This window comes from Arvicanthis niloticus, chromosome 22 (assembly GCF_011762505.2).
Source record: "Arvicanthis niloticus isolate mArvNil1 chromosome 22, mArvNil1.pat.X, whole genome shotgun sequence".
Taxonomy (NCBI): Eukaryota; Metazoa; Chordata; class Mammalia; order Rodentia; family Muridae; genus Arvicanthis; species Arvicanthis niloticus.
The window spans coordinates 43,348,115-43,374,345 of NC_133429.1; the positions used below are offsets into that span (position 1 = coordinate 43,348,115).

Genomic DNA, 26,231 nt, shown 5'->3' on the forward strand with positions numbered 1-26,231 from the left:
AACGCTTGGCGGTTCACAGTCATTCTTGACTGCAGTTCTGGGGTCTTATGACCTGTACTGGCCTCTGAGGGCATGAGGCATGCCTTTGGTGCATAGTACATACATGCAAGCAGACCACTCAGGCTTATAAATTAATGAGTCTGAAAGCAAGATATTTTAATGCTGAAAATACCAGTTTGTCTTTAGATATTGAAAAGTCTTGCCGTGTGTGAGTCTGCCACATGCTGCTGTTTTTACTGTAATATCATTTGCTGTACTGTCTTGCTGTGTTGTTGTTTCCTACCTTCAAAACTTTCCCTTCCATTCATCTTGCCAGTACCTCATCTGACAAAGACAGCGGCTTGCCAGCAGTGACCAATGCCTGTCCTGAGCCGTGCCTAGTATGTCTTGATGCTGTAATAGAACAGCAGGACAAAACGGCAAGGGTGTGGTTCTATTTCTGTACTTGGACTGCTCATCTTGGGCACCAGACAATGATAATCTTGAATTTATTGGAGTGTGATTATTCGACATGCGTTAAAATATATTTAAAATATATTTAAACGTTTAAAATATATCCCTGATATTTGGTTCTAAGGGAAGCACACTAGAAAGCTGAAACACACTTAGAAGCTTGAAACAGGTCAGCGTGATAGAGCAGTTTCCTCCGCCTTGTGTGGCTTGTGATGGCTTCCTATGGCCACCCAATCAGAAGGCTTGTCCTTAGATTAATGCTTTTCAGCTGGTTACTATGGCAATGATGGAGTACAGGTTGTCATGGCAACGAAATGGAAATTCGAGGGACCATTTTCTTTAGATGAGGTAGATTCATTAAGCCCCGTCTTTCTTCCCTTAAAACTTGACCATGCTGCACAATACTTGGTGGTGGGTCCATTTTTTTTTTTTTTAATCATCTTTGCATGTGTCTCGGGCTTTAACAGGGGTCTTTTCTTTTTCTTGGCTCTCCTGACTTAAATCCTTTCAACTCTGTGAGTAGACAGGGCCCTCCCTGCTCCTGTCTTTTATGGCTTATATTAAAGAAAGAACGATATGACAACAGCTGGGTTTCTTTTTATTCCCCAGAAAATATTTCTGTCAAACTATTAGATTCACACCAGAATAACTCTGGAGCAAACAGAGCGGGTCAGAATAAACATAACGGGCTACAGGTAATAGAGAGACATCCAGCAAGGCAGTGCCTGCCACTGCTCAGGTGCTGATTGAGACCATTCTTGGAGGAGACTTGGAGAAGTGGGAGCTGGGCTCCGTCCCCTCCCCAGGCTGGTTCGAAGCTCTTCACTGAGCCCTCCCTGTGCGGGTCTGTCAGGGGCAGACGTTCACTGTGCACATGAACATGGTCTTGGTTGCTCCCAAGGAATCGATTCAAGAATCATGTTTAGTTATTGAATAGAATGGCAGTCATGGAGTTTGGTTAAATCTGAGGCTCAGTAGAAAATTTAGGGGCTTGAGAGATAGCCTAGTTGACTGCTAACTGCTCTCTCAGAAGACCTAAGAATGATCCCCAATATACAATTTGGGGACCTTATAACCACCTGTAACTCTGGCTCTATAGGATCCAATGCCCTCCCTTTCCTGTCCTCAGGCATTCAAACACATGTGGCAGACATACATACATACCTACATATGAAAATAAAACAAGCTCGCTCTTTTCTTCTTTCTTTCTTTTTTCTCTCTTTCCCTCTTTCTTTCTTTCTTTCTTTCTTTCTTTCTTTTTTCCTTTTTTGTTTTTCGAGACAGGGTTTCTCTGTGTAGCCCTGCCTGTCCTGGAACTCACTCTGTAGACCAGGCTGGCCTCAAACTCAGAAATCCACCTGCCTCTGCCTCCCAATGCTGGGATTAAAGGTGCACTGCCTGGCTTCAAACCTTTCTTTAAAAAAGAAATTTAGAAAAAAATGATGTGCGTGTGTGTGTGTGTGTGTGTGTGTGTATTAGAAAAAATACTTCTGAACTTAAGAACCTCAAGTTTTCTTACTTATTTGTTCATTAAAATGAGGTTTCACTCCATAGTCCACTGCTCTGGAACTGACCTACTCACAACCATCCTTCTGCCTCAGCCTCCAAAGTGCAAGGATTATGGGCCTTAATCATCTTACCTGTTTTTTCTGGGTTACCTTCATTGTGCTGAGGAGCTCTGGGAGAAAGGATACTGGAGCAGTCAGTTGGAGGTGTGAGGCCATTTCTTTTAAAGATCTATGTTTATTTTTAATTATGTGCATGGGTATATTTTCGTATGTGTGTATGCCACATGTGTGCCGGTGCCCAGCACAGCCAAAAGAGGGCACCAGATCCCCTGGAGCTGGAGTTAAAGCTGTTGCAAGCCACTCAATATGAGTTCTGGGAATTGAACTTCAAGAACAACAAGTGCTTTTAGCTGACGAGCCATCTCCCAGCTCCTAAGACTGTGAGTCTCTACCTTTCTGATGCTGCTACCCTTTAATACAGTTCCTCATGTCTTTTTAAAAATTTTATTTATTTTATGTCCATGAATACACTGCCGCTGACTTCAGACACACCAGAAGAGGGCATCAGATCCCATGACAGATGGTTGTGAGCCACCATGTGGTTGCTGGGAATTGAACTCAAGAACTGACTCTGGAAGAGGAGTCAGTGCTCTTAACCGCTGAGCCATCTCTCCAGCCCAGTTCCTCATATCTTGATCCCCTCCAACCATAGAATTATTTTCGTTGTTACTTCATAACTGTAATTTTGCTACTGTTATGAATTATAATGTAACTATTTGGTCTACAGAGTGAGTTCCAGGACAGCCGGGGCTATACAGAGAAACCTTGTCTCGAAAAACCAAATAAATAAATAAATAAATAATAAAATGTAACTATTTTTGGAGATAAGAGGTTTGCTAAAGGGGTCATGACCCCTTTGAGAACAGCTTCCTTAAGGCATTTCTCAATGGACTTAAAAGTTTGGTTGGGTTTCCTTTGGCCTAGTTGGATGGACTTTGGAGGATCTGTGAAAAGCAGAGTATTATTAAATGTAGGTAGTAAGAAAAGATGGGAGAAAAGGCTTGCTTTAAGGTAGCCTCTTACTGGAAGGTACGCTCCCCTCTAAAGACATGGTTCTCAACCTGTGGGTTGTGACCGGTTTGGGAGTTGCATATCAGACATCCTGAGTATCAGATGTTTACATCATGATTCATAACAGTAGCAAACTCACAGCTATAAAGTAGCAATGAAATAATTTTATGGTTGGAGGTCACCACAACATGAGGAGCTGCATTAAAAGGTCACAGCGTTAGGAAGGTTGAGAGCCACTGCTCTAAGAGTTATAACCTTAACAGGAACAACTGCAAATCTCTAATAGCCTAGATTCCTAGTGTCTCTGACAACATCAGACAACGAAGTGGACATTCCTGAGTAAAAGCAATTTCTTGCTAATCCGTTTAAGCTTAATTTTTTTTTTTTTTTTTTTTTTTTTTGTCACCTAAGAAGCCAAGGTAGATGGTTTTCAACTAAAGGCAGCAGTCAGTCATGGACCCCTGTAGGACTCCATATCAAGGGCATTGAAGGAGATAAGGTAGGACAGGAGAGATGAAGATGTTTATCTGGTTGAAGTGGATCTGGTGTGTCTATCCACCTAGAAATCACAGATCCATCTGTTACGCCGCGGCCACCACCCGTTTGCAGGTGGGCCCGTCTAAGGTGCTTTCTCCCCGCCTTGCCGTATCATACCTCTCTTCTTGCTTTCTTCTAAGGGCAGTACTGGGTGGCAGATGTGTGCTATTTCTAAGCAGGCATGCCCGAGCTGTGTAAGAAAGGCGTGATACACCTGAGAAGAGGGACCGTCGACTGGGGAGTTGCCATCATCCGCTTGACCCATGTGTATATCTGTTGGGGCATTTTCTCCATGGCTGATTGATGTAGCATGGACCAGCCCATAGGGGGCACTGCTATACCTAAACTGTACCAGAAAGGTACCTGAGTAAGCCAGAGGGAGTGAGCCAGTAAGCAGCATTCTTCCATGGGCTCTGCTTCAGTTTCTGCATCCAGATTCCCAATTGAGTTCTTGCCCTGGTTTCCTTCAGTGCCGGACCGCGAAATGGAGGTATAAAGACTTTCTCCTCATATTAGCTCTGTTCTGTTGCTGGGATAAAGCCCCACGGCCCATGTGACTTATGGCAGGAAGAGTTTGTTTTGGTTTGCAGTTCTAGGAGAGCCCATCACGGTGGCAGGTGTAGAGGACAGAGCAGGAATCAGAGCAATTCCACCCTCAAACAAGCACAAAGTGGAGAGGGCAAACTGCACGCCCTTCCTTCTGCAAAGCCAGTCCTCCTGAGCCACCAAAAACTGTGCCACCAAGTAGGAACAAGTGTTCAAACAAACATCTGAGCCTGTAGGAGGATTTCTCATTCAAGCCAGCACATCCTCACGTAGTTTTGGTCAATGGGTTTTCTTTCTTTCTCTCTCTCTCTCTCTCTCTCTCTCTCTCTCTCTCTCTCTCTCTCTCTCTCTCTCCCTCCCTCCCTCCCTCCCTCCCTCCCTCCCTTCCTTCCTTTCTTTCCTTCTTTTACTTTTTAAAGTAAATTTTGTGCATGTGTGGTGTGTGTGTCTGGTGTGTGTCTCTGTGTGTCTGTGTGTTGTATGTCTTTGTGTGTAATGTATGAGTTTCTCTGCTTATGTCTCTGGGTGCATATGTCTCTGTGTATGTCTGTGTGTGTGTCTGTGTGTATGTCTCTCTGGTCTCTGTGTTGTATATGTGTCTGTGTGTTGTGTGTTGTGTGTTGTGTGTTGTGTGTCTCTGCGTGTATGTGTCTGTGTGTTATGTGTGTGTCTCTGTATACATGTGTCTCTGTTGTGTATGTGTGTCTGTGTGTCTCCGTGTGTCTTTGTGTGTATCTCTGTGTGTGTGTGTCTGTTTGTGTTTTCACCTGCCATAGCACATTTATGGAAATCAGAAGATGAATGAATAAAGTCAGTTCTCCTTGCCCACCTTTATGTGGGTCCTGGGGGTTGAGCTCAGGTAGCTAGGCGTGCCCAGGAATGCCCTTACCTGCTAAGCCATTTTGCCAACCACAATTCTACCCCCTCACAATTTGTAACTTTCATTTTTTCTTCAGAATTTCACACAGGAGTAATATGTTTATACCAATTTTACCACCCCCCATCTCTTCCCCTTCAGCTTCCCCAGTGACCCCTCTGTCACAAACTAATGACATCTTTATTAGTTGTTACACACATACCATAAATAACCTACTGAGACCATTTAATGTTGCTTCAATGGAGACGTGTTTAAGGCTGACCACATGGAGTGGAGAATCGGGAGCTCATCCCTGCAGAAGATTGCTCCTCTGTCTCTCTAGCCAACCATGGCCTGTAGCTCTTTATCAAAGGTTGAGGTCTTGTGAGGTTTACCCCGTCCCTGTTGGCATGTCAACTGGAGTTTCCAGTATACTTTATATGTGACTTGTAGGTTTTTCCCCTTGCAGATTGTTCTGTATATTTAATGTTTTAACTATTATGTGCTCTGGAGAGTTTCTTTTCTAGTCCTGTCCATGTGGTGGTCTGGGTGCTGCTTGTATCTGCTGTATGTCTTTCTTAGCTGGAGGGAAGTCTTCTTGTATGATCTTGTTGACGATCTGGTCCGTGCCATTATCTTGAAATTCCTCTTATTTTTCTATGGTTGTAATTTGAAGATTTGTTCTTCTTATGGTGTTCTGAAATTCCTGTACATTCCTTTTAAACCATTTTTCGTATTTCTTATAAATTAATTAATTTATTTTTGAGGCAAGGTTTTATTATGTAGCCCTGGCTATTCTGGAACATACTATGTAGACCAGGCTGGTCTTGAACTCACAGAGATCCATCTGGCTCTGCCTCCTGAAGGCTGGGACTAAAGTATGTGTCACCACCAAATCCAGCCCCTCCACCCCACATAGATCAGTCTAGTTCCTCTGTTTTGTCTTCAAGTCCTGGTATTATGTCTTCCATTCTACTGGTAAGGGTTTCTTCTGTTTTCTAGTTGAGTTGTTGAAATTTTCAATTCCATCTTCATTTCAGCTTGAATTTTCTTCAGTACTTCAGTTTCTTTACTGAATCCAGTTTTCGAATTCTGAATTGTCCTCATAATTCACTCAGCTGTTTTCTTAGGCTCTGAAGTTTGTTTGCATCCTCGTTAATGTTCCTTGAGGCAATGTGTTCCTGTCTTTCTAAAACGTGTTTTGATCATGTTTATGAGTTTATGATTGTTATTTTAAATTCTGTGCCCTAGGATTCATCTAGGTAATTTTTAGTGCTATGTGTGTCTGTGCATCTGTGTCTGCGTATGTCTGTATATGTATATACGTAAGTCTGTGTGTATGTCTGTGTCTATGTATACGTGTCTTTCTGTGTGTTTGTGTATGTCTATGTGTGTGGGGGGTGAGTGTCTACCTGTCTGTGCGTGCATGTGTGTGATTTTGGCCTTACCATTAATGGTTTGTAATGTGATCTGGCCTGTGGACTTCTTTTTCTGTGTGTTTGTGTGTCTGTGTGTCTGTGTGTCTGTGTATGGGTGTGTGTGAGTGATCTTGACCTTTCACACCATTTGTGTTTGCAGTGTGACCTTGCCTGTGGACTCATACTGTTTGTGGTTGCAATATGACCTGGCCTGTGGACTTGTTACCTTGGTTCTGTGTCCAGTGTGAGATTCTTCTAGTCTGACTCACACTGAGCCAGCTCAGGAGCTGCAGGACTTTGAGCTGCAAATGTGCAAGTGTGGAGATGACATGGACCAGCAACGGTCTGGGGAGCTCACAGTTAAGACAAATGTGTGAGCCATGTGTCCAGTGCAGACATCACAGCAACAGAGAGCAAACTGGAATCCAAAATACAATTCTGCCTGCCTTTCACACCTCAGCCTTTCACTCTCTGGGGTTCCAAGTTGACATCGACACTATCAACAAATTTACCTTTAGCTTAAATTACCCAGTCAATCTAGTTTGCTTGTAATTATGAACACTGCTATCCTTTATATATTCTCCAGAGACACTGATGAAAAGAATGAGGGGGGAGGGAAAGAAGGAAGGAGGCAGAGAAGAAGAGGGAGGGAGTGGGGAGGGAGACAAAAAAGGAGAGTGAGATAGAGAAGGGGAGGGTAAAGGAAGGAGAGGGCAAGGGAGAGGAAGGAAAGTGAAGGGAAGTAAGGGGGAAGGGAAGGGAAGAGAGAGAAAAGGGAAGGGAGGGGGAGGGAAGGGGGGAGGGAGAGGGGGAGAGAGCAGGAACACCAGACACACAGATACATGGATTTCCCTAGAGATGTCAATCTGGTCTTAGGGAACCCCAGGGGTTGTTCCCAAGCTCATCCCACAACTCCTGACTGCAGCATTACCTTATGAACTTCCTGTGTGTCCCTTTGTCATTGTGTCATGGCCGCAGGAAACAAGGGAAAGAATTATGTCAGACCTTGCTTAACTTTGACAGCTTCCTTCAAGGTAAACACTCCTACAGCCCACAAAACCTGTCCATTTCCTTACAAGGGAACTCACAAGGTGCACACTGGTTTCGATAGAGTGGCTGGCTGTCAGTCTTAGTGACAGTGTCCTTTTCTTTCACACTTATTATTAATTAGTGTGTGTGTGCGAGAATGTAGGTATGTACCTATCAATGTGTACATTAGTGTGTGTATGTGTAGGCATGCACATGCCTATCAGTGTATTAGTGTACGTGTATGTGTGTGGGTGTACACATGCCTATGCATGTATTAGTGTGTATGTATGTATATGTGTATAGGTTTGCACATGCCTATGTGTGATTAGTGTGTGTATGTGTGTATGTGTGTGTACATGTCTATGCATGTATTAGTGTGTATGTATGTATACGTGTGTAAGTGTGCACATGCCTGTGTGTGTATTTGTGTGTGTGTATGTATATGTGTGTGCAGGTGTGCATATACCTATGTATGTATTCATACGTATGGGTGTACACATGCCTATACATGTATTATTGTGTATGTATGTATATGTGTGTAGGTGTGCACATGCCTATGTGTGTATTAGTGTGTGTGAGAGAGAATGCAGGAGTGCACATGCCATTGCATGCATGCAGAGGTCTGAGACAACTTTCTCTCTGGGTTCCCTCCCTTCACCATGGGCTCTGGGAATGGAACTCAGGTTGTCAGGTGCTAACAGCAAGTGCTTTTGACTGCTCACCCATCCTTCAGAGCCTCTTCCTCTTCTTTAACTCAGAGGAAAAGTCTTTGCAGGCAAGAAAAAAACCTATCATGCCCACTGCTTTTCTCCTGCAGAGAAAACCAGAGAGCCAACATTACCCTTAAGTAAAATCAACTGTGATCTACACGGACATGGAGGCCATCTTGTGAGTGGCCTTAGAAAATCAGGAATGCCATTCCAGGATTTCTGTTAAGTGTTCTGTAAATGGCAGGGCTTTTTTTTGGGGGGGGGAAAGGGGGTGTTGGTGGTCACAACCCTGAGGTGGAGCAGAGAGGGAATTTCCTCAAGGTCTCCAAAGGCCTTCCTTCAGTGTGTGGAGCATCTGCTATGTCTCCTGTGCCAATAATGCTTCCTCTCATGCAAATATTAGGATAAAACTTTATTCTTCTTGTTTTTGCAAAGCTAGAATTTTTTTAAAATAAACACTGAAAAACAATACAGAATAAAACATAGAAGGAAAAAAAATGATCACTGACAACCTCAGCATCTGAAAATAATCCCCTCGAGTTTAGAAGGGAGTTCGGACAGTGAACCCTGACTGCTGGATCCAAGGGTACTTCTAATTTTAGGTGCATTTGCATTTAACAGTTCCAACGTGACAGGGGGGGCAAGTAACCTGATGTGGTTTTCTTTCTTAGAGGATTATTTATTGCTCTTAATTGTCCTTGTTCCTTGGAGTAGACCTTGCTTAAGGGCAGAGTTAACCTCCACCAGAAAAGTCTCTCCTCAGCAAAGCTGTGAGAGAAACGGAGATGACACACGAGAGGTTGTAAAGTGTTCAGAGCTGAGTCACACTGACCCACACTGTGTGCATTTTTTTTTTTTTTTTTAAAGCAAAGGATGTCCATATTAAACAGCGAGGCCCAGAACCTCTAGGAAAGGAGCCTTGTTCTGGATGCATGAGAAGTTTAGCCTTGGGCTTTTTTTTTTTTTACACTGATTCCTTAGGCTCCACACTCCTTAAGAAGGTGGCAGAGACTGCCAAATACCAGCAGTGCTCAGGATGATTTGAGCAGACAGTTCTTTTGTTACCTAGGCCCATGACAAAATGACAAAGGGAGAGAGAACATAAGTGTATTAACAAGGTAATGGTGTGCTTTGCATAGTTTAAAATAGCATTAAATTTTAAGTCAACTCTCCAGAGCTTTCCCTAGCACACCAGCAAATGAGAAAATAATATCCTCTGTTCTGCCTCCTGGACTAGCAAATAGTTGCCACCACAGTGTGAAGGGAGGTGTTTCCTGCACCCAGTAGGCCAGTTATGGGGCATGCATTAGTATCACACTGCCAGGGAAACTGGTGAGTCTGTCATCTTTGCATGCACACCTCTGTTTTTGTGAGGAATTGCATGCTTCCCCCCCCGCCCCCCACCCCATGTTGGGAGCGAGGACTTTCTGTAGTTTTGTGCTTCTGACACAGTCGTCAATAGCTCATAGCCTCAGACCCACTGTGTCTGCTTTGTTTCACATCATGCACCCAATCTTTCTCTCTCATCTCACTCCCTTGCAACCTCTCCTCAAAATCTCTCTCTCTCGATCTCTCTCTCTCTCTCTCTCTCTCTCTCTCTCTCTCTCTCTCTCTCTCTCTCGCGTGCGCGCGCGCGCGCACACACACACACACACACACACACACACACAGCATAGAAAACATCTCCTTGTGGGACTTATTTATCTATTTTAGTCTTTCAAGACAGGGATTCTCTGTATAGTCCTGGCTGTTCTGGAACTCACTCTGTAGACCAGGCTGGCTTCAAACTCAGAAATCTGCCTGCCTCTGCCTCCCAAGTGCTGGGATTAAAGGCGTGTGCCACCACTGCCCGATGTCTTTGTGGGGTTTAAACCCATGTTAGGAGACAGGAGGAACTGGGAGTTTTGTCATGGGAACCATGAGGGCAGATGCCAGCAGGGAATGAAGCAGACAGCAAGCAAGAGCAGTGGCCTTTCCCTTGGCCAGCCCTCCTGTAATAAAGGCCTACTGCTGGAAGGTGCTGGGGGCAGGGATCCCCTCAGTTTACCCTTCCTGGCTAATTGCACACCTGCCCACATCTCTTAGTATATTCAAGATCAAACAAAATTGACAACCAAGATCACTCATCGTAGCACATTTGAAGGTGATTGGCAGTTGGAAGTTGAGGGCTCAGACGCTTTAACTCTGAGCATGTCATGAGGCTAACTCCCGCCACGACAGTGGGCTGCTGCACTTGTCTTCACAGTGACCAATGTTTTTCCATGGTGGCCAGACCTTTCTGGGGGATTATTTTACATAACCCTTTCCAAACATCTTACACTGTCAACCCAACTAAAAATTAATCATTCTACGTACATGTCTCAATTTCACTAGCCTTTAAAATGAAAAACCTGCCATTTGGTCTCTCTATGGATTCTATTTTACAGGCTCATTTATTTAACGTAAGTCACTTGTAGAGGTCCAAAGGTGATTCTGGGAACAGGCAATTGGATCTGCCTTGACGGCCTTCTCTGTCCGTCACTGCTTTGCCTGTCTGGTGATGAACCTTGATAGGTGTGCTGTTAATATAGCCCCATTCTTTTGATTTGGTTTTGAGGCTCTGGTTGCCCTGGAACTCACTCTGTAGTCAAAAACTGTGTGAAGTCACATACAGGCAGTCAAACTGACAGGTTTAATTATCAGTTAGGGTGTGAGGTGTCAGTGTGCCAGTTCACTGTGGCTAATGTGCGCTGTTTCTTGGTCTGGGCGGTTGGGCTTAAACGTTTTTGCATGCTAAGTGCTTGCTCTACCACCAAACTGCATACTTCCTCAGCCCTAGGGTTTCTTAATAAAATCCCACTACACTAAATGATTGGTACACCTTTTTTTCCCCTCCCTGTACGTATGTTATACTTCATTCAGAAATGAGTTCTGATTGATATGCATTTTTTTAAATGCACCACGTTTGACAGTTTTCAGCCTGGTATGTGACCGATTCAATTTGATCTGGAAGATTTAGCTCTTGTATTTGAGATTAAAATGTTGATATCCAGGCAAATCTAAACAGAGTAAACACCGAGGGGGATTCTACCTCAGTATATTAAAATGAAACAAAAACTAGCTTGACAGGACTTACGGTGGGAAGGTGTCTATGGGATCAGGACTGGACTCTGTGCCGATTCCTTCTCCACACAGGTGTCTCCGAGCCAGGACTCTGACAGTTGCAGCTCCTCAGACAGGGCTGTGTATAGGAAGCCTCACTTTCAAACGCATGAATGAAAGTGAATATGAAACAAAAAGCCTTTTCTTAAAAATAGAAGCCAGGTGTTACCACGCCGGCTTTCAGTCACAGCAGAGGCAGACAGATCTTAGTGAGTTGAGGCCAGCCTGGTCTACATAGTGAGTTACAGGACATCCAGGGCTATATAGAATGACCCTGTCTCAAAACAAAACAAAACACAGCTAAAATTTCACATACTTTAATGCAACCCAACTCTCCATGGAAACAAGAGTAAAAAAAGAAACAGACAGGACGGTCACAGCAAATCACGAGCAGACAAAGGCGGTCAGAACTATCATGTTTATTATAAAGCTACCCCTTGAAGAACAAACCCGACTGTATACTGAAGCCTGTAATGGTACATGCCAAAAATGTACTGTACTATACAGAAAAGTGCATCGTCACGACAAATTAACAAAACATCTTTTCTTCCAGGACTGTAAAAGCATCTCTTTTCTCCTCACCTGAAAGAGGAGGGGGATGTACTGAAGAGCCGGTATAAAGCAAGGGGATGGGATGGCAGGGCCAGTGTGGGTGAGGCGTGGTGGGAAGGTTGGATCAGATGGCCGGGTGAGAAAGGCACAGTCACGTCTAGGAGGGCAACAAGACAGCGCGATAATCCACATGGATGCAAGATGCACGTGACGGAGGCACAAGAGGATGGTGGGGATGGGGAGAGGCCAGGAACAAGTGGAGGGAGTTTCAGAACACTGTGGTGGGCGTCAGGAAATGAAGGAAGTGGGCGGGACCTAGTGGGAAACAGTCCAAGAGCAAGGCTAAACGCTAAGCTAGGAAGGCACTTTCACATGTACATACTACAGATGTACATTGACACACTCAGGTAACTGTCACAAGCAGAAAGTTACCGGTACTGCAACTGACCAAACCGACAGGAAAGGACAATACTGGTTTAATTATGTGGGCGGGAGTTATTAAGAATGCAGGGACAGAGCAATCTCTCCTGTGACACGACCACCTACTACGTTTTAGATATCTACAATCACCGTCACACTACACACGGAAACCTAGGTGAACGCTCTACAGAGGGGCATTCACGAACGCACGGCTTATATAGTTTTCTTTTACTAGTTTCTAAGATAAGCATTATGGAACCCAGTACGGTTATTTAAACATACAAAATTCCCTATGTAATTTAAAGATACAGTTACCCATTTTGATTATACCACTGAGACTTTTTTTTTTTTTTTTTTTTTTAAATAAAGTATACTAGGATGAGTGAAAACTCAGTCTCTGGCTTTACAATCTGTGCCAAAGCCTGCTGCAAGCCTGAAGCTCCAGCCTGCTGGAGCTTGAGGTGGGCTCTCAGCTCAGGGGTCAGTCTCAAGTAGGGGGTTCTATTTGTACTTCCAAGCTCTCTGTGTTTCTGGGTCTCAGTGGTGGATACCAAAGATGGCACCTTAAATGCAGTTCCTGCATTTATGGTCTTTTTCCTACTGTAGCCAGGAAAAAAAATATCAACCCAAATAGACTCTCAACAGAGTCATGGCCTCCTTACTGTTGGATTTCAGATGTTTGATCATGGTTCCTTCAGCATGTAGACACAGAGGTGGAGCAATCCGAAAAGCTAAGACCACTACCACCAACCCAGCTTCTTAGTTAAATAATAGAGCCAGTTTGGGAATAGCAAATGCAGAGACAGAAAACTCAAGAGAGACTGTCTGACCCTTGGGAGCTCTTGATCCATTGGTAATTACTCATGCCTATGGTCGTAGAATGAGTGGGACCTCACTATGAATTGTTCTGTGGCTAGCTCTTGGGGCACCGACTTCAGATTATGTTTCGTAAACACAAGGAAAACTGTCGAATAATGGTGTGGCAAGTGACAAGAACTCAAGCTTTGTGCGGTGCCCTCAACAGACACTCCGCAGAGAATGTGCAGTAAGTTCCTAGCAATCTATACCTCAAATCTCCAACTCACAACACAGGGCTTCGAAAATCTCCATCAGGTCTGTAGGATGGGATGGAAATGCGTGGTCCTATCAGCGATGAATCTTTAGTGCATGTGGAGATGGGTATTGTTACGGACTGTCATTTGCTCATCAAATACTCCCACCCCTAAACTGCATATGGACTGTGAGATCTAGAAATGGGGGAGAACAGAGAGCACCTTGGGGTGCATGTGCCTTTCTGCTGTGCCACATCTGTGGTTTAAACCAGGCCCTGCAAGGTGACCCTTCTCAGCTGCTGCAGCTTTTAGAGAGCTTTACTGACAGTTTTTAAGATCCTTTGTGCAGGGGGATGCCTTACCTTAAACTATTCTGTGCGTGGCCCAAAGGGTGCCCAAAGTCAGAGGGAAAAACAGGCCTGTTGAGCCATCTCTAAAGAAAGGAAGGATTGGTGAGCGCCTCCTTGGAGGCCATCTGCACACTTGGCTTTCATTATAGACAAAAGTAAGCCTGGGGATGGCAACAGGCACAGGAGAGAAGATAAAGGAGAGTTGGAGTCCACCAGGAGCGTTTCCTAGAAGAGGCCTTGGCAGTGTACAAAAGCATGGCCTTTGTTATTCAAGGCAGCAGAGTCCTGACCTAGGGGTAGAAAGACATAGGTGGAACATGGTATCAAATGCGGGGGGGGGGGTAGGGGTGGTGGTGGGTGGGGTGGAGGGGATTGCCAGGGAGCTGTCTAAGGAAGATCTGAAAAGTTAAAATTAAAGCTTAAGAAAGGCATTTACAAACGAACTCAAAAGGCAGCCAGTTTCTTCTGCCTTCTGTTGGTATCATCCATCAAGGAACCAGAAACACAGCTCTAAGAGTCGTTATTGTTTTCTAAATAAATGGCGGGTTTATTTAGGAGATAGTAAACTTCCAAGGAGACCAGCAGTCAGTGTCCATCAAAGGACAGTCCTGGCTGGGTCTCTGTGGTTTCTTTTTTCAAAATGGTCAGAAAAGAATGGTTCTGAAAAATTCGAGGTTTAAAACCTTACCATACCTGAAGTACCTGGGGGTAGGAAGTATGTCTTCAGCACATTTGTGAAACGAGGAGAGTGACTTGGAAAGGGAACAGTTCATCTATTTCTTCCTGCAATGGAATGACTAGACTGGCAAACTGAGGTAGCCACTATCTTGACTTTAGTGCAGGTCTTGGTTGGTTTCTGCAGGAGTTATTGTCAGTGCTGTGCTACTCTTAGGTGGGTGTGCAACCGGAGGCCAGTTTAAAATTAGACCTAGAAGGTAATTAATGGTGGGTGGGTCCTAAGGGGTTTGCCTCATCAGAAGTTCGGTGTTAATGCGGATGATGGCTGCTACAGCTACGAGAATTGTGATTTGTACCTTAGTGAAAATGGCTGTGTCCAGAATGATCTTGGGGGTGAGAGCTAGGATCTACAGCTCCGTGGTAGTGTATACTTTAGCATGCAAGAGGTCTCTGTCAGCCCCAAACAAACACAAATCCACCATTTTTTAAGATAGAGGAAAAATATAGCATATATGATAAAGAAAAATGGCTATGTGCTAAAATACCAGAGAAAGAGGTCCCCAGTTGAGCCCAATGGACTACAGGTTCTGTGGAGATCATAAAGCAAAATAAAAAAAAAAAATGCAAGCACAAACAGGACGAGAACAGAAGTCACGATTCTGAGGTACAAAACTGGGAAGGCACCAACCCGGAGCCACAAAGTCATCTTCCCATGGTGGCCTTGCACGGCTCTTGCTCAGTACCGTAGCCAGATCTGGCTTGCCTCAGAGAGAGCTGTGGCTAGCTAGCAAGGCTGGGGCTTCTGATTGGGGACCACTGGGCTTTTGTGGCATAAAGGAATCAAGGTAATTTAGTCACAACATCAGTGGACCAAGGATTCATTTCCTGTTTGGTTGTTTCCATTGCCATAAAGGAGAAAACATGGGGTCCAAGGGGAAGGCAGACATATTTCTCAGGCAGTTTATCTGTAGGAGTTTGTGGTGTAACCAGGAAGTCCTCACAATTGGCTGCTCTAGTCCTATGTAAGCGTAGGGGGTGGGCTTGGACTTCTCCGGGCCAATCAAGTTCTTTGAGGGAGTAACGTCAACAGTCTTGGAGACAAGTTTCCCTTACTGCCTTTCCCAGGTTCAGTCCAAGCATCATCTGAGTATCTTCTATACCCACCCACTGAGTCTTTAACCTGGATCCAGGGAAATGAATTTTAACGGAAGGGTCCATCATTGAACTCCATGAACTGAAGGTCCCACTGGAGCCTCCCTCTGTGACCTTTAGCAGGTGTGGGCCGCCATTCTGGACAGAGTTAGAGGTGCATGTTGTCGGTTACTAGGCAACGAGTGCTCTTCCCACAAGTGTCACAGATCACGGCAGGTGATGACGCTCCAGTTAGACCTGGGATTTGGGCTCTCTTGCTTCCGGGACACTCACCTGGGCAATACTAAATCTGAAGCCGTATACCGTGTTGGGTGAGGTGTTGCCTTCATTACAAGGGTGCAGCATTGGATTTTCAAGTAAATCTAAGTGTTTCTATTGTCTTTAAAATGACATGTGTCCAGTTATTAAAAAAATTACAAAATACAAATGCCCGTGTTAATTTAGCTAGTCCCAGACATCATTACATTCGACACAACATAGAAAAGCCAAAGGATCTCCAGTTATAATCGCAAGACCAAGGACGGTTGGGGATCACCGATTCTTGCCACTCATTCATTTTCACCTTCAGACCACCCCCCCTCCCCTTGTGACCTTTGTTTACATCGTGCAAGACTTGTCTGTGGGACCCTGGGACGGTGCGGCAGGTCCTACAGTAGGGTTTGTTTTTGGAAGGACAGCAGGCTTTGGCCTAAGGGCTGGGGGCTTCAGCTGGACGCCCATCCTGGGCGCCACCATAGGCTTGAAAGTACTCATGGTATCGCTGGAGGAGCTGGTGCTCCGGCGAATCTGAGGCTCTGAGCTCCTGAGGGTGACGTTATGCAGCGGGCTGAGCGATTCTGTGGATGTCGCGGGTGTGGGCGAGTTTTTCACTTGTTCCAAGGTGTCTAGCACGACATCGGGGGTGTGCTTCACCGTGCTCTGCCTCTCTAGTTCACGGAGCTCGTTCAAAGCAGTGTTCATGGTCTCTTCAATGTCCTGGCAGAAAAAATAAATTAGAGAGAAAAGAAGAGACTGGTGATCATACAAAGAAAGTAGGGCGCGTGAATATTTGAACTTTACGGTCTGTCCACAGAGTATGTACACCGCCACCTTGTGCGTCTGGGTTGACTCTAAATGACCTAGAGACCTAGAAACAAAGCATATTGAGTCACAGATCCCTTTCGTTTTGAGACAAGAATGTCTCGCTGGCCCAGAACTCAGATTTAAGATAGGCTGACTGGCTAGCAGACCCTAGGGATCCGCCTGTCTCTGCCTCCTTGGTGTTGGTTTTACAACTGCATACTACCACACCCTGATTGTCCCTGCCTCCCCGGTTACAAGCGCACGTGACCACACTCTGATTTTTAACATTTGTTCTGAGAATGCAACATATATTCTCATGGTTGTGCACCAATAGCTTTACCACCTGAGCCCTCTTGAGATATATACCAAAGTGAAAACGTCATACAGAATTACCGGACTGTTAAGTATTAACTTGTAAAACATTTAGTCAGAAAACTGTACTACAGGTGTATGTAATGACCAGCTTGGGTTATGATGTACATCCATTGTCTGGTGTGCTTATTCTTTCTGCTGGAAGCATTCAAATAATTTTCTAATTAATAATATTTAAGTATTTAATATTAAACATTGTAGCGTGTAGTTTTAAGTGACACGCTACCGCCTTAGCCCCTCCTGGCTCTCTTTTGTTCCTGCTTAGTTCTAGGATCAGCGCCTCACCAACACGACTGGCTTCTCTTTCCTGTTCGCTTTTGCTCTTGGGGGGGGGGGGTGCATTATCAGCCCATTCCCAAAACCTTTGAATCCTCAGATAAAAGACACACACACTGCTCCATTACCTTTAGAATTTGCCTCTAGGCACAATTGCTGGGTGCAGATACCTCCTGCCTGGAAATATGTAACCCTTATCAATTTATTCTCTCCGTCTTTCCTCTGCCCTAAGCTTAATGGCTTGCATGAACTAGCCTCCCACCCCCAAAATCCTTGACCCCTGCCCATAGTGGAGGCTGCAGTTCCTGGCTGCGCTGAGACCTTGCAAGACTGCTGCTCTCTTCTCGATCCAAAGCATGACAGAAAAAGCCCCTGTCGCCTTCCCTCATCTCCTTTTCCCTCTTAGGACCTGGAAGTCCTACCCGTGCCTTCCATCCAGCAATTGGCCCCTGGCCTTCTTTATTGACAAGTCAAGAACCAATTGGGGAACAAGACCTTAGCGATAGACCCTCCCCTAACAAAACATTGTCAGTTATGGAACACTAGAAGGCAGTCTCCTGACAGACCTGCACACCTCCTGTACTTCTAATTGTTCTAGCTCTAAGCAGGCCACACCCCTCTTTGCCTCTAGGCTAGCTATGAACTCCATATTTTCCCATGATCTCTCAGAACGAGGTCCTTGTTTCCTTCTCTTTCCTGGGCACGGTCCCCCACCTCCCAAGTGCCTCTTACGTGGTAGGTCTAGTCATGATGAGCTCTGTTTGCTGGCCTGTGGGGCGGTTTCCATTTCTCATTCTGAGAAGTGGCTTTGTCTGTAAGTCTTCCCTTCCCCCCCCTTTAAGTGTTTAAAATATGGTATTCTAGATGGTTCTGCTGAGAAATCTGCACTAGTTTTTAGATTCCATCATACAGATTTTTTTTTTTTTTTTTTTTTTTTCGGTTTTTCAAGACAGGGTTTCTCTGTGTAGCCCTGGCTGTCCTGGAACTCACTCTGTAGACCAGGCTGGCCTCGAACTCAGAAATCCGCCTGCCTCTGCCTCCCAAGTGCTGAGATTAAAGGCGTGCGCCACCACTGCCCGGCCATCATATAGATTTTTTTCTCTTGTTTTTACAAACAATCCCTCCCTCCCTTCCTTCCTTCCTTCCTTCCTTCCTTCCTTCCTTCCTTCCATGATCCTTGATTGGAATGCTTATTAGAGAAGACATCTTGGAATTGAGTCTAGTCAGGGAACTTTGAACTTCACAGACTTGGACTACCGCACTTCTCTCAAAATTTGGGAAGTTCTTGTCTGTGACTAGTTATTTTCTGCACCTTTCTCCGCGGCTATTCCTTCTGGAATTCCCACGATGCAGGTATTACCTATTTAATTGTATCCTAGAAGTCTCTGGAGCCTTCTACATTTTCTACTGTCCTGTTGTTTTGCTCTGGCTGGGCCCCTTCAGAAGCCCCACCTTGAATTCCTGGGCTCGTTCTGTGGCTTCAGTGTAGTCTTCCATTGTGACTCTAGGTTGTACTCTTCTCTTCTTTCTTTTTAAATCCCACTTGCTGAATTCTTCAGGTGTGAGGGTTTCATTTGTGATTGGTCTCATGATCTCTACGTCTTTGTTGACTTTTATCACTTAGGCCGTGGAAGGCTTCTGTGACTTCTCTGGGTCCTTTGTATTCTCTTGTTCTCTATTTTATTATGGTCATCACCTTGAGTTTGTCTTCAAGCCTGTACATTTTCTTTCCTTTGGGGGTCTGATTATAAGTGTTACTGTGGTCCGATCCTTTTCATTTTTTGTTGGTTCCTTTGTATATTTTTCCATCTAGTGTAATGTTTACATCTTCAGGTTTTATAGGTTATTTATTCTTTTCAGAGAGGCCTCACACCTGTGGATGGGGCCTCGCACCTGTGGGTGGGCCCTCACACTTGTGGGTGGGCCCTCGCACCTGTGGATGGGCCCTCACACCTGTGGATGGGCTCTCACACCTGTGGATGGGTCCTCACACCTGTGGATGGGTCCTCACACCTGTGGATGGGTCCTCACACCTGTGGATGGGGCCTTGCACCTGTGGATGGGTCCTCACACCTGTGGATGGGCCCTCACACCTGTGTATCGGTGTTAGGACTTTGGTTAGGTATGTTGTTGCCCTGATTCTAGATGGACTCACGGATGGGGCTATAGATATATGCACTTTATCTACAATCCATCAGTGATGCCTACGATGGCATCGCTGTTCCAGGATGCAGGGTATGTGACTGCAGGGGTATCACAGTGTTGATGGGGGAGTGAGACCACTACCTGATTTATGGTTGGGACGGCATGGGTGTATGCAGGCACTGTGGGCTGTAGCTGTCTGGCCTTTTGGTAGGTGGGGTTTACACCTGGCTGTTAGGTGTGGCTCTTGCAGGTGCAGGGAAGCGGGACTATCCCTGGATGTCTGTGCACCCATAGGTGTGGGTCTTATATGCAGTATGCCAGGTAGACTAATGGGGACATGCCTGGATGGCTGCTGGGTCAAGAATAGGCACATTTAGTGTGCTGCCAACTCTTTGCCAGCTGGCCCTCTGAACAGCATCACTTGCCACCTGGGGTGTGGAAGCATTTGAAAGTTGAGATCTTGTCTTCTGGGCCTAGGCTCTGAGTCTCCAGGGTTATGATGATGTAGCCAGTTGGATGAGCATGGTAGATGGTAGTAGACACACAGAAAACAAGATGACTGTGTGATCATTGGGAATTAGAGGAAACACTTTACTGAGGGTCCAGTTCTAGGGTAGAGGGAGCTTAGGTCATCATGGCTGTGTGCTACTATTTTGCACAGTACAGCTCTGTGAACCTTGGGTAACTCTCCCTACCGTGCTGGGGCCTGTGAGGACCATTGGACTCTCCCAGGCAGTCATCTGCAGGAGCAATGGGGACTTCCCAGGTCAACTTACCTTCTCCCATGAGAGGTCCACCTTAGCTCCGCATCCGTTAGGATGGGAAGACAGGATATATATTGGCTAAGTTTTTATGTCAACCTGAAAAGGCTAAGTAATTTTGAAAGAAGGAGCCTCAGTTGAGAAAAATACCTCCACTGGATTGGCCTGTGGGCAAGAGGCCTGTGTTGCATCTTCTTAATCAGTAATTGAAGGAGGAGGGGCTAGTCCATTGTGGGTGGTACTATCCCAAGCAGGTGGTCTTGGGTGATATAAGAACGCAGGCCAAGCAAGGAACAAGCCAGTAAGCAGCACCCCTCCACGGCCTCTGCACTGGGTCCTGTCTCATTTGAGTTCTTGCCCTGATGTTCCTGGATGCTAGACATAAAGAAGCCCTTTTCTTCTTCAAGTCGTTTTTGGTTATGGTGTTTTATCACATCAATAGAAGGATAAGACAGAGTAGGAGAGACATTGGGCCTCACTCTCTTCCCTGGGGTGCTGTCTCGGCTTTAGACTTAAAAAACATTAATGCTCATGCCAGCACTCTTCCTTGCTTCCTTAGTCATTCAGGTTAGATGGATCCGATTCCTATTCTTTATCATGGCTCCTCCCCTTTTGTGGGGGAGGGGCCAGCAATAGGTAACTTCTTTCTCATATTATGAAAAACACAAGGATCAAAATAGAGGTACATTTGCTTATATACGTATGTGGGAGGCTGTAAGAAAGGGATCTTATGTGTGTGTGTGCCTGACTCAAGAAGAAAGCAAAATTGAGCATAATAAACCTTCCAGATGTACAACCTTGACAAAGACCACTGCGCTTTTACACAGAAAATGCTGGAAGGACATCTACCCAGCATGGACATCTGCCTAGCAGCAGTCTGTCTGACCTTGGATGGATGCCAGCCTTGTCATTTATTAATCCTGGTAGCCAAGGATTATTCTTTCATGATAATGCATTTCTCTTCATTTCACCTTTGAAACGTTTCTGCGTCTTCACGTCCTTGAATTTGTTTTCCAGTTTACCATGGCGACACATCCCCAAGCAACGCTCTGCCATTCCCCAATACACACCGCCAGTCTTAGAAGAATGTCCCTGGTTGTCATTTAGGCTGACCGTGCAGAAACAGGACACACTTTCTGCACGGCGTTAGACTCTCTGGGGCTTAACATTTAGTGAATCGCCGTTTGACTGAAGCACTGGGAACACGCGCTGGGCTGTTGGTTCTTTTGAGAAAAATCCCAGTGCTAGTAGCACTGCATCTAGTATGAAAGCTAATTAGTACCACTATGCCAACGCACGCTTTTAACCACTGAATTAATTCATGAGAATTCTATGTGTGGGTACAAAAGTATTTCACTTTGTCTTCTGCATCGTCATTAGCTAACATTTGTATGAACAACTTCTAGTGTTCTACATCACAGTAGGGCAACTACAGTTCAGAATTGTAGTTGATAAAGAGCCAAACACAAGAGAAAATAACCAAGGACGCTGTAAAGCTCACTTGATAACTTCACATTGCATACATATACCAAATTATTATACTGCATCCTATAATACACAAAGTCCTTATAGCAATACAAAGAATTAAGATAGAAATGCATTTGATTTTTTTAAAATACCAATTTCCTTGTATTTATCACTTACATCATCAAATTACATATATATCATTAATCTAGTTCAGATGTAAAGGGAGAACTATAGAACGTTATTTCAAAGGGTAAAGTGTGCACCACTAAAGACCTGATAATGACAATGCATGCTCTCTGTGTTTTACACACACACACACACACACACACACACACACACACACACGATACCATTCAGAACTGAAAGGAAACCTGGCAAATGCTACTGTGTGTTGCACCTTGAGGACATTGTGCTGTATGGAATAAGATAGTAACAGACATATAAACATTGTATTTTACACATACGAGGTATGTGAAGATACCTCAGATTCACAGAAACAGAAGACAGTGGTTGCCAGGGGGCGTTGGAGAAAGCATTCCTGTGTAAAGTTCTAGAGAGTTATTTCATAAGGATGGAAATATTCTTTACTGAATTATCTATACTTAAAAATGCTTAAGATGGCAAAATTTATGATATTTCTTTAACCAGGTGTTCAAAACAGGCAGTACTGAGATGGGGTGCAGAACCTGACACATTCTAACGCAAACACTTTTTGTCTTTATTCCCAGGACCCCTTCTGTGCACCTGGACCATAATCCTTACTCCCCACACAGTGTAACTGCCTCCCTTTTCTTCTTCCCAGCTGTATTGCCAGTGGCTTCAGCTGCATTGAACCTGTCCATCAGGAAACCCTATCGAAGGTCCTGGTACAGTCAGTGCTCAACAAGCATTTGCTAAAGGAAGAAACAAAGCCATGATATTAAATCACAGTATCCAATAAAGAATAAAGCAGAGCACAACGTGATGCTCCTCTGTAGACAGGACACGCTCCCAGTCCAGCCTAGTGCAGGGACCCCACTGATTTGTTTAACAAAAGAACGAGCACGTTTGTGTGAGCATCCCTGTGACATGCCCATTTGTCCCTGTGGGAACCTTTGAAGGCTGGAGATAAGGGACAGAGCTGGAAGCTGTTTTTCAAGGGTAAAGAACACTTTTCAAACAATTACTTTCATATGTAATTTCCCTTACTGATAAACACAGGGAACAAAAACAAAAAAAAAAAATAAAAAAACCAAACAAAAACAAAAAAACCCCAAGTATTTGCTCCAGACAGATGGTAAAGAATTCTGTTTACCTGTTGACTTTTGTTCTTGTGTTTTATGATAAAAGGATTTCCTGGTTCTGGCAGCAAAAGGGTTAAACAGCTTATTATGTATCCTTTTTACCCTCAAGCTCCTAAGTCTGCCTCTAAACCCAATCAAATACCTGCTTCTTACAGCAATGACGCTAGGGGCTTCTCAAAGTTTGGCCCTTAGCTATAGTCAGATGGAACTGGTTCTCTAGGTCTCAAAGGGCCTAGCAAAACCCTTTAAATAGACTCAAAGGTCAAAAATCTTTTTTTTTTTTTTTTTTTTTTTTTTTTTTTTTTCTGAGAAATTGCCCTATACTTAAAATTCATTTAATTGTTTATAAATGCATGAAACTATTCAAATAGCCTAATTTACTATCCAGAACTCTTCATCACCAGGACACTAAAACAGTTTGGGAATGTGTCAACTAAAGATTCCCGGGGGGTGTTTTGTGTTTTAGAATAAGCTGTTTTTTTACTTGTTTCTCATCCCATCTCCTCTCCCTCCGCACTTAGATAGTTTTAGAGCTTCAGAGACAGCGAGAGACAGCTGAGATTCCCCGTGTCCAGCACCACATCTATCCACTTTCCTCTGCTAGCTACAAAGACATGTTCTAAGTCAGAGGTCCAAAGGGGTAGAGTGGGCAAGCTCATTGATGCTGGTATACTTGTGTCTTGTCAATTCTGATCCTTAGAGATAACCTACAGAGGGCCTCTACGTAGTCTGTGCTGGGAAGGGGAGACACCGTAGTCAAGAGGGACATGGGATCCAGCATCACTGTCCTTTAAATCGCTAACCTTGATTGTTTACATCATTTATTGACTAATCTGTCAGTCTCTAACTTGAAACATGTCACCTTTGCTCTCTACTGCTTCGTCTTGTATCTGGGCTCTGCATTCTGCTCTAACCATTGGTCTGTTGAGCGAGATTTAGAATGTATTAGGCTCTGTTAGCAGGTCCTTCTCATTCCTTTTCAATATTTTCCTGGCTATTTACCAATGATGGGCATAAATGTCCTGGTGTACTGGCTGGTTTTGTGTGTCAACTTGACACGAGCTGGAGTTATCAGAGAAAGGAATCTCCCTTGAAATGAAATCCAGCTGTAAGGCATTTTCTCAATTAGTGATCAAGGGTGGGAGGACCCATTGTAGGTGGTGCCATCCATGGGCTGGTAGTCCTGGGTTCAATAAGAAAGCAGGCTGAGCAAACCAGGGGAAGTAAGCCAGTAAGTAACATCCCTCCATGGCCTCTGCATGAGTTCCAGTCCTGACTTCCTTTGGTGATAAACAGCAATGTGGAAGTGTAAGCTGAATAAACCCTTTCCTCCCCAACTTGCTTCTTGGTCATGATGTTTTGTGCAGGAATAAAAACCCTGTCTAAGACACCTGGACCCTACCTTTCAGCTCTTTAAATCCATATAAATCTAATATGCCTCTTCCAGTAACAAATAGATCATGGTAAGAGATTCACGACCAAGCTTTAGACAGTGTGCACATTCCCTTTGTTTTCTTCAGTAATTTCTATATTTCGATATCATTTACAGATTTTAAGTCTCTCATATTGCCTTCACCCCACCCGAGTACTTAGAATACAATATTCAGTTAACAGCACTATACCTGAGCGATAGTCTCGGGGTCCAGTGGCTTGTGGTCATTGAAGCCGGTGTACTGCCCTGATGATGTAGACCTCCGGATAGGAGGGCTGTCAGTCTTCTTGAGGGAGTCGTGCCGACTGATGTTGGTCAGGCTGCCGTGGCCCGGCCGGCGCCGCCTCTCAGGACTGTCATTATTGAGGCCACGGTTCTGCAACAGGCCCCTGGGGTGACTGGCTAGGTTTGGGGATCCCAGATCTATTGAGGAGTTAGAAAGAGCATGTGGGGGGTGCAGGGGACAATGGCCATCACTGGTCCTGCCAGGACGTCTTCCCGGAGGTGGTGGCTCTCCTCTTTTCCTTTGTCTAGGCATTCAGAGAAGAAAGAGAAAACAGAAGAGCTTTTGACACCAGATGGCAGTGTAAGGTTAAGTGTATGTCTGATCGTTCCTCACTGTCCCCAAAGAAGAGGAGGTCTGGAGCTGACAATCAAAGGCCACTCACCTGGCTAAATAGCTATCAGAATGGCGGTCAGTTGGGGAGTTCATGTCCTTGGATGAGGACTTGTCTTCAGTGACCGGCCCACTGCTGGCTTCACTATCTGCTTTTTGGCTCAATGTGTCTGAAAATGTATCATCCCTGGATCAATGAGGAGAGAGAGAGAGAGAGAGAGAGAGAGAGAGAGAGAGAGAGAGAGAGAGAACGCTTAGCTTGATGGAAACAAAACTAAAGGATGGTATTTTTTTTTTTTGGGAGATAGGGTTTCTCTGTGTAGCCCATGTGTAGAATCCTGAACTTCTGCCTCCCTTTTAAAACCGAGACAGAGTCTCACTTATCCCAGGCAGATCTTGTATTTGCTATGTAGCCAACGATGGCCTTGAACTCCTAAGCCTCAAGCCTCTACCTCCCGAATGCTAGGATTACAGGCAGGCACCGCCTCCTCCTGGGCTGTGTGGTACAAGCTGTAGATGGAATCCATTACTTTCTTTATGAATGCCGGGCAAGCAGCTAACCAGTCCCATCTTGATTTCTCTGGGCACATTTCCTAATGCATCGCCCATTGAATAGTAGACTTTCAAGGACAAGAGAAATCTTCCACGTAAAGCAAATACAGAGATTTAATTATTCAGCATTAAAGTCACTAGGAAGGTAGAAAATTCTCAGTGCTCAGTGTACTTTGGTCTGTTTTTTTTATCTGGGGTCTAGTGGGCTGTATCTCTGAAGCAGAACACATGCTTAGCATATACAAGACCCAGAAGTTGAATTCCTTGTCCTCCCTCTTCCTGCAAAAACCTCCACCCGACCCTCCAATAGCTGGACTTCTCAGGCAGCTGAGATGTTGGGCCCACTCACATATCTTGCACGACTATGTACTGATGAGGCACGAGCCCGTCGATCCCGTTGTGTCTGCCCTCCCACCAGTCCTCAGAGGCTCGGTGATACAGCAGCAGGGATGCACCCTTCTTGAAGGACAGCTCTCTGGCTGACCGCCCGACATAGTCAAACTTGGCTATGGCTTCGATGGGCTCACACTCTACAGGGAAACAACAGGAAATGCAGAGGGACATGCATGTCAGGAGGGTCTCTGGAAGCCAACGTCAGGCTTTAGAAATAGGCTGAAATAGGACGAGTGAGCCATCAAACAGGAGGCAATAAGAGGCAGTCGGGGTGGGGTGGAAGAGAGAGAGAGAGAGAGAGAGAGAGAGATATGGCTGGGGGTGGGGGAATACTTCTAGTTGTCATCAGTTTTCTAGGTAAAAGAAAAATTGAGCATTAGATCCTAATTTCCTCAGCCT

General features: G+C 44.9%; 1 protein-coding gene across 2 annotated transcripts in view; it reads right to left on the bottom strand.

Annotated features, from left to right (window-relative positions):
* Positions 1–11,673: 11,673 nt before the first annotated feature.
* The window catches only part of Srgap1 (SLIT-ROBO Rho GTPase activating protein 1), a 258,469-nt gene continuing 243,911 nt past the window's right edge, over positions 11,674–26,231 (bottom strand). For both annotated transcript variants that reach the window (XM_076920365.1, XM_076920366.1), the window contains exons 19-22: positions 25,789–25,969; positions 24,940–25,074; positions 24,462–24,801; positions 11,674–16,448 (exon numbers count right to left, since the gene is read on the bottom strand). In XM_076920365.1, the coding sequence (XP_076776480.1) occupies positions 16,071–16,448; positions 24,462–24,801; positions 24,940–25,074; positions 25,789–25,969 (1,034 nt within the window). In that variant the 3' untranslated portion in view covers positions 11,674–16,070. The remainder of the gene's footprint in view (positions 16,449–24,461; positions 24,802–24,939; positions 25,075–25,788; positions 25,970–26,231) is intronic.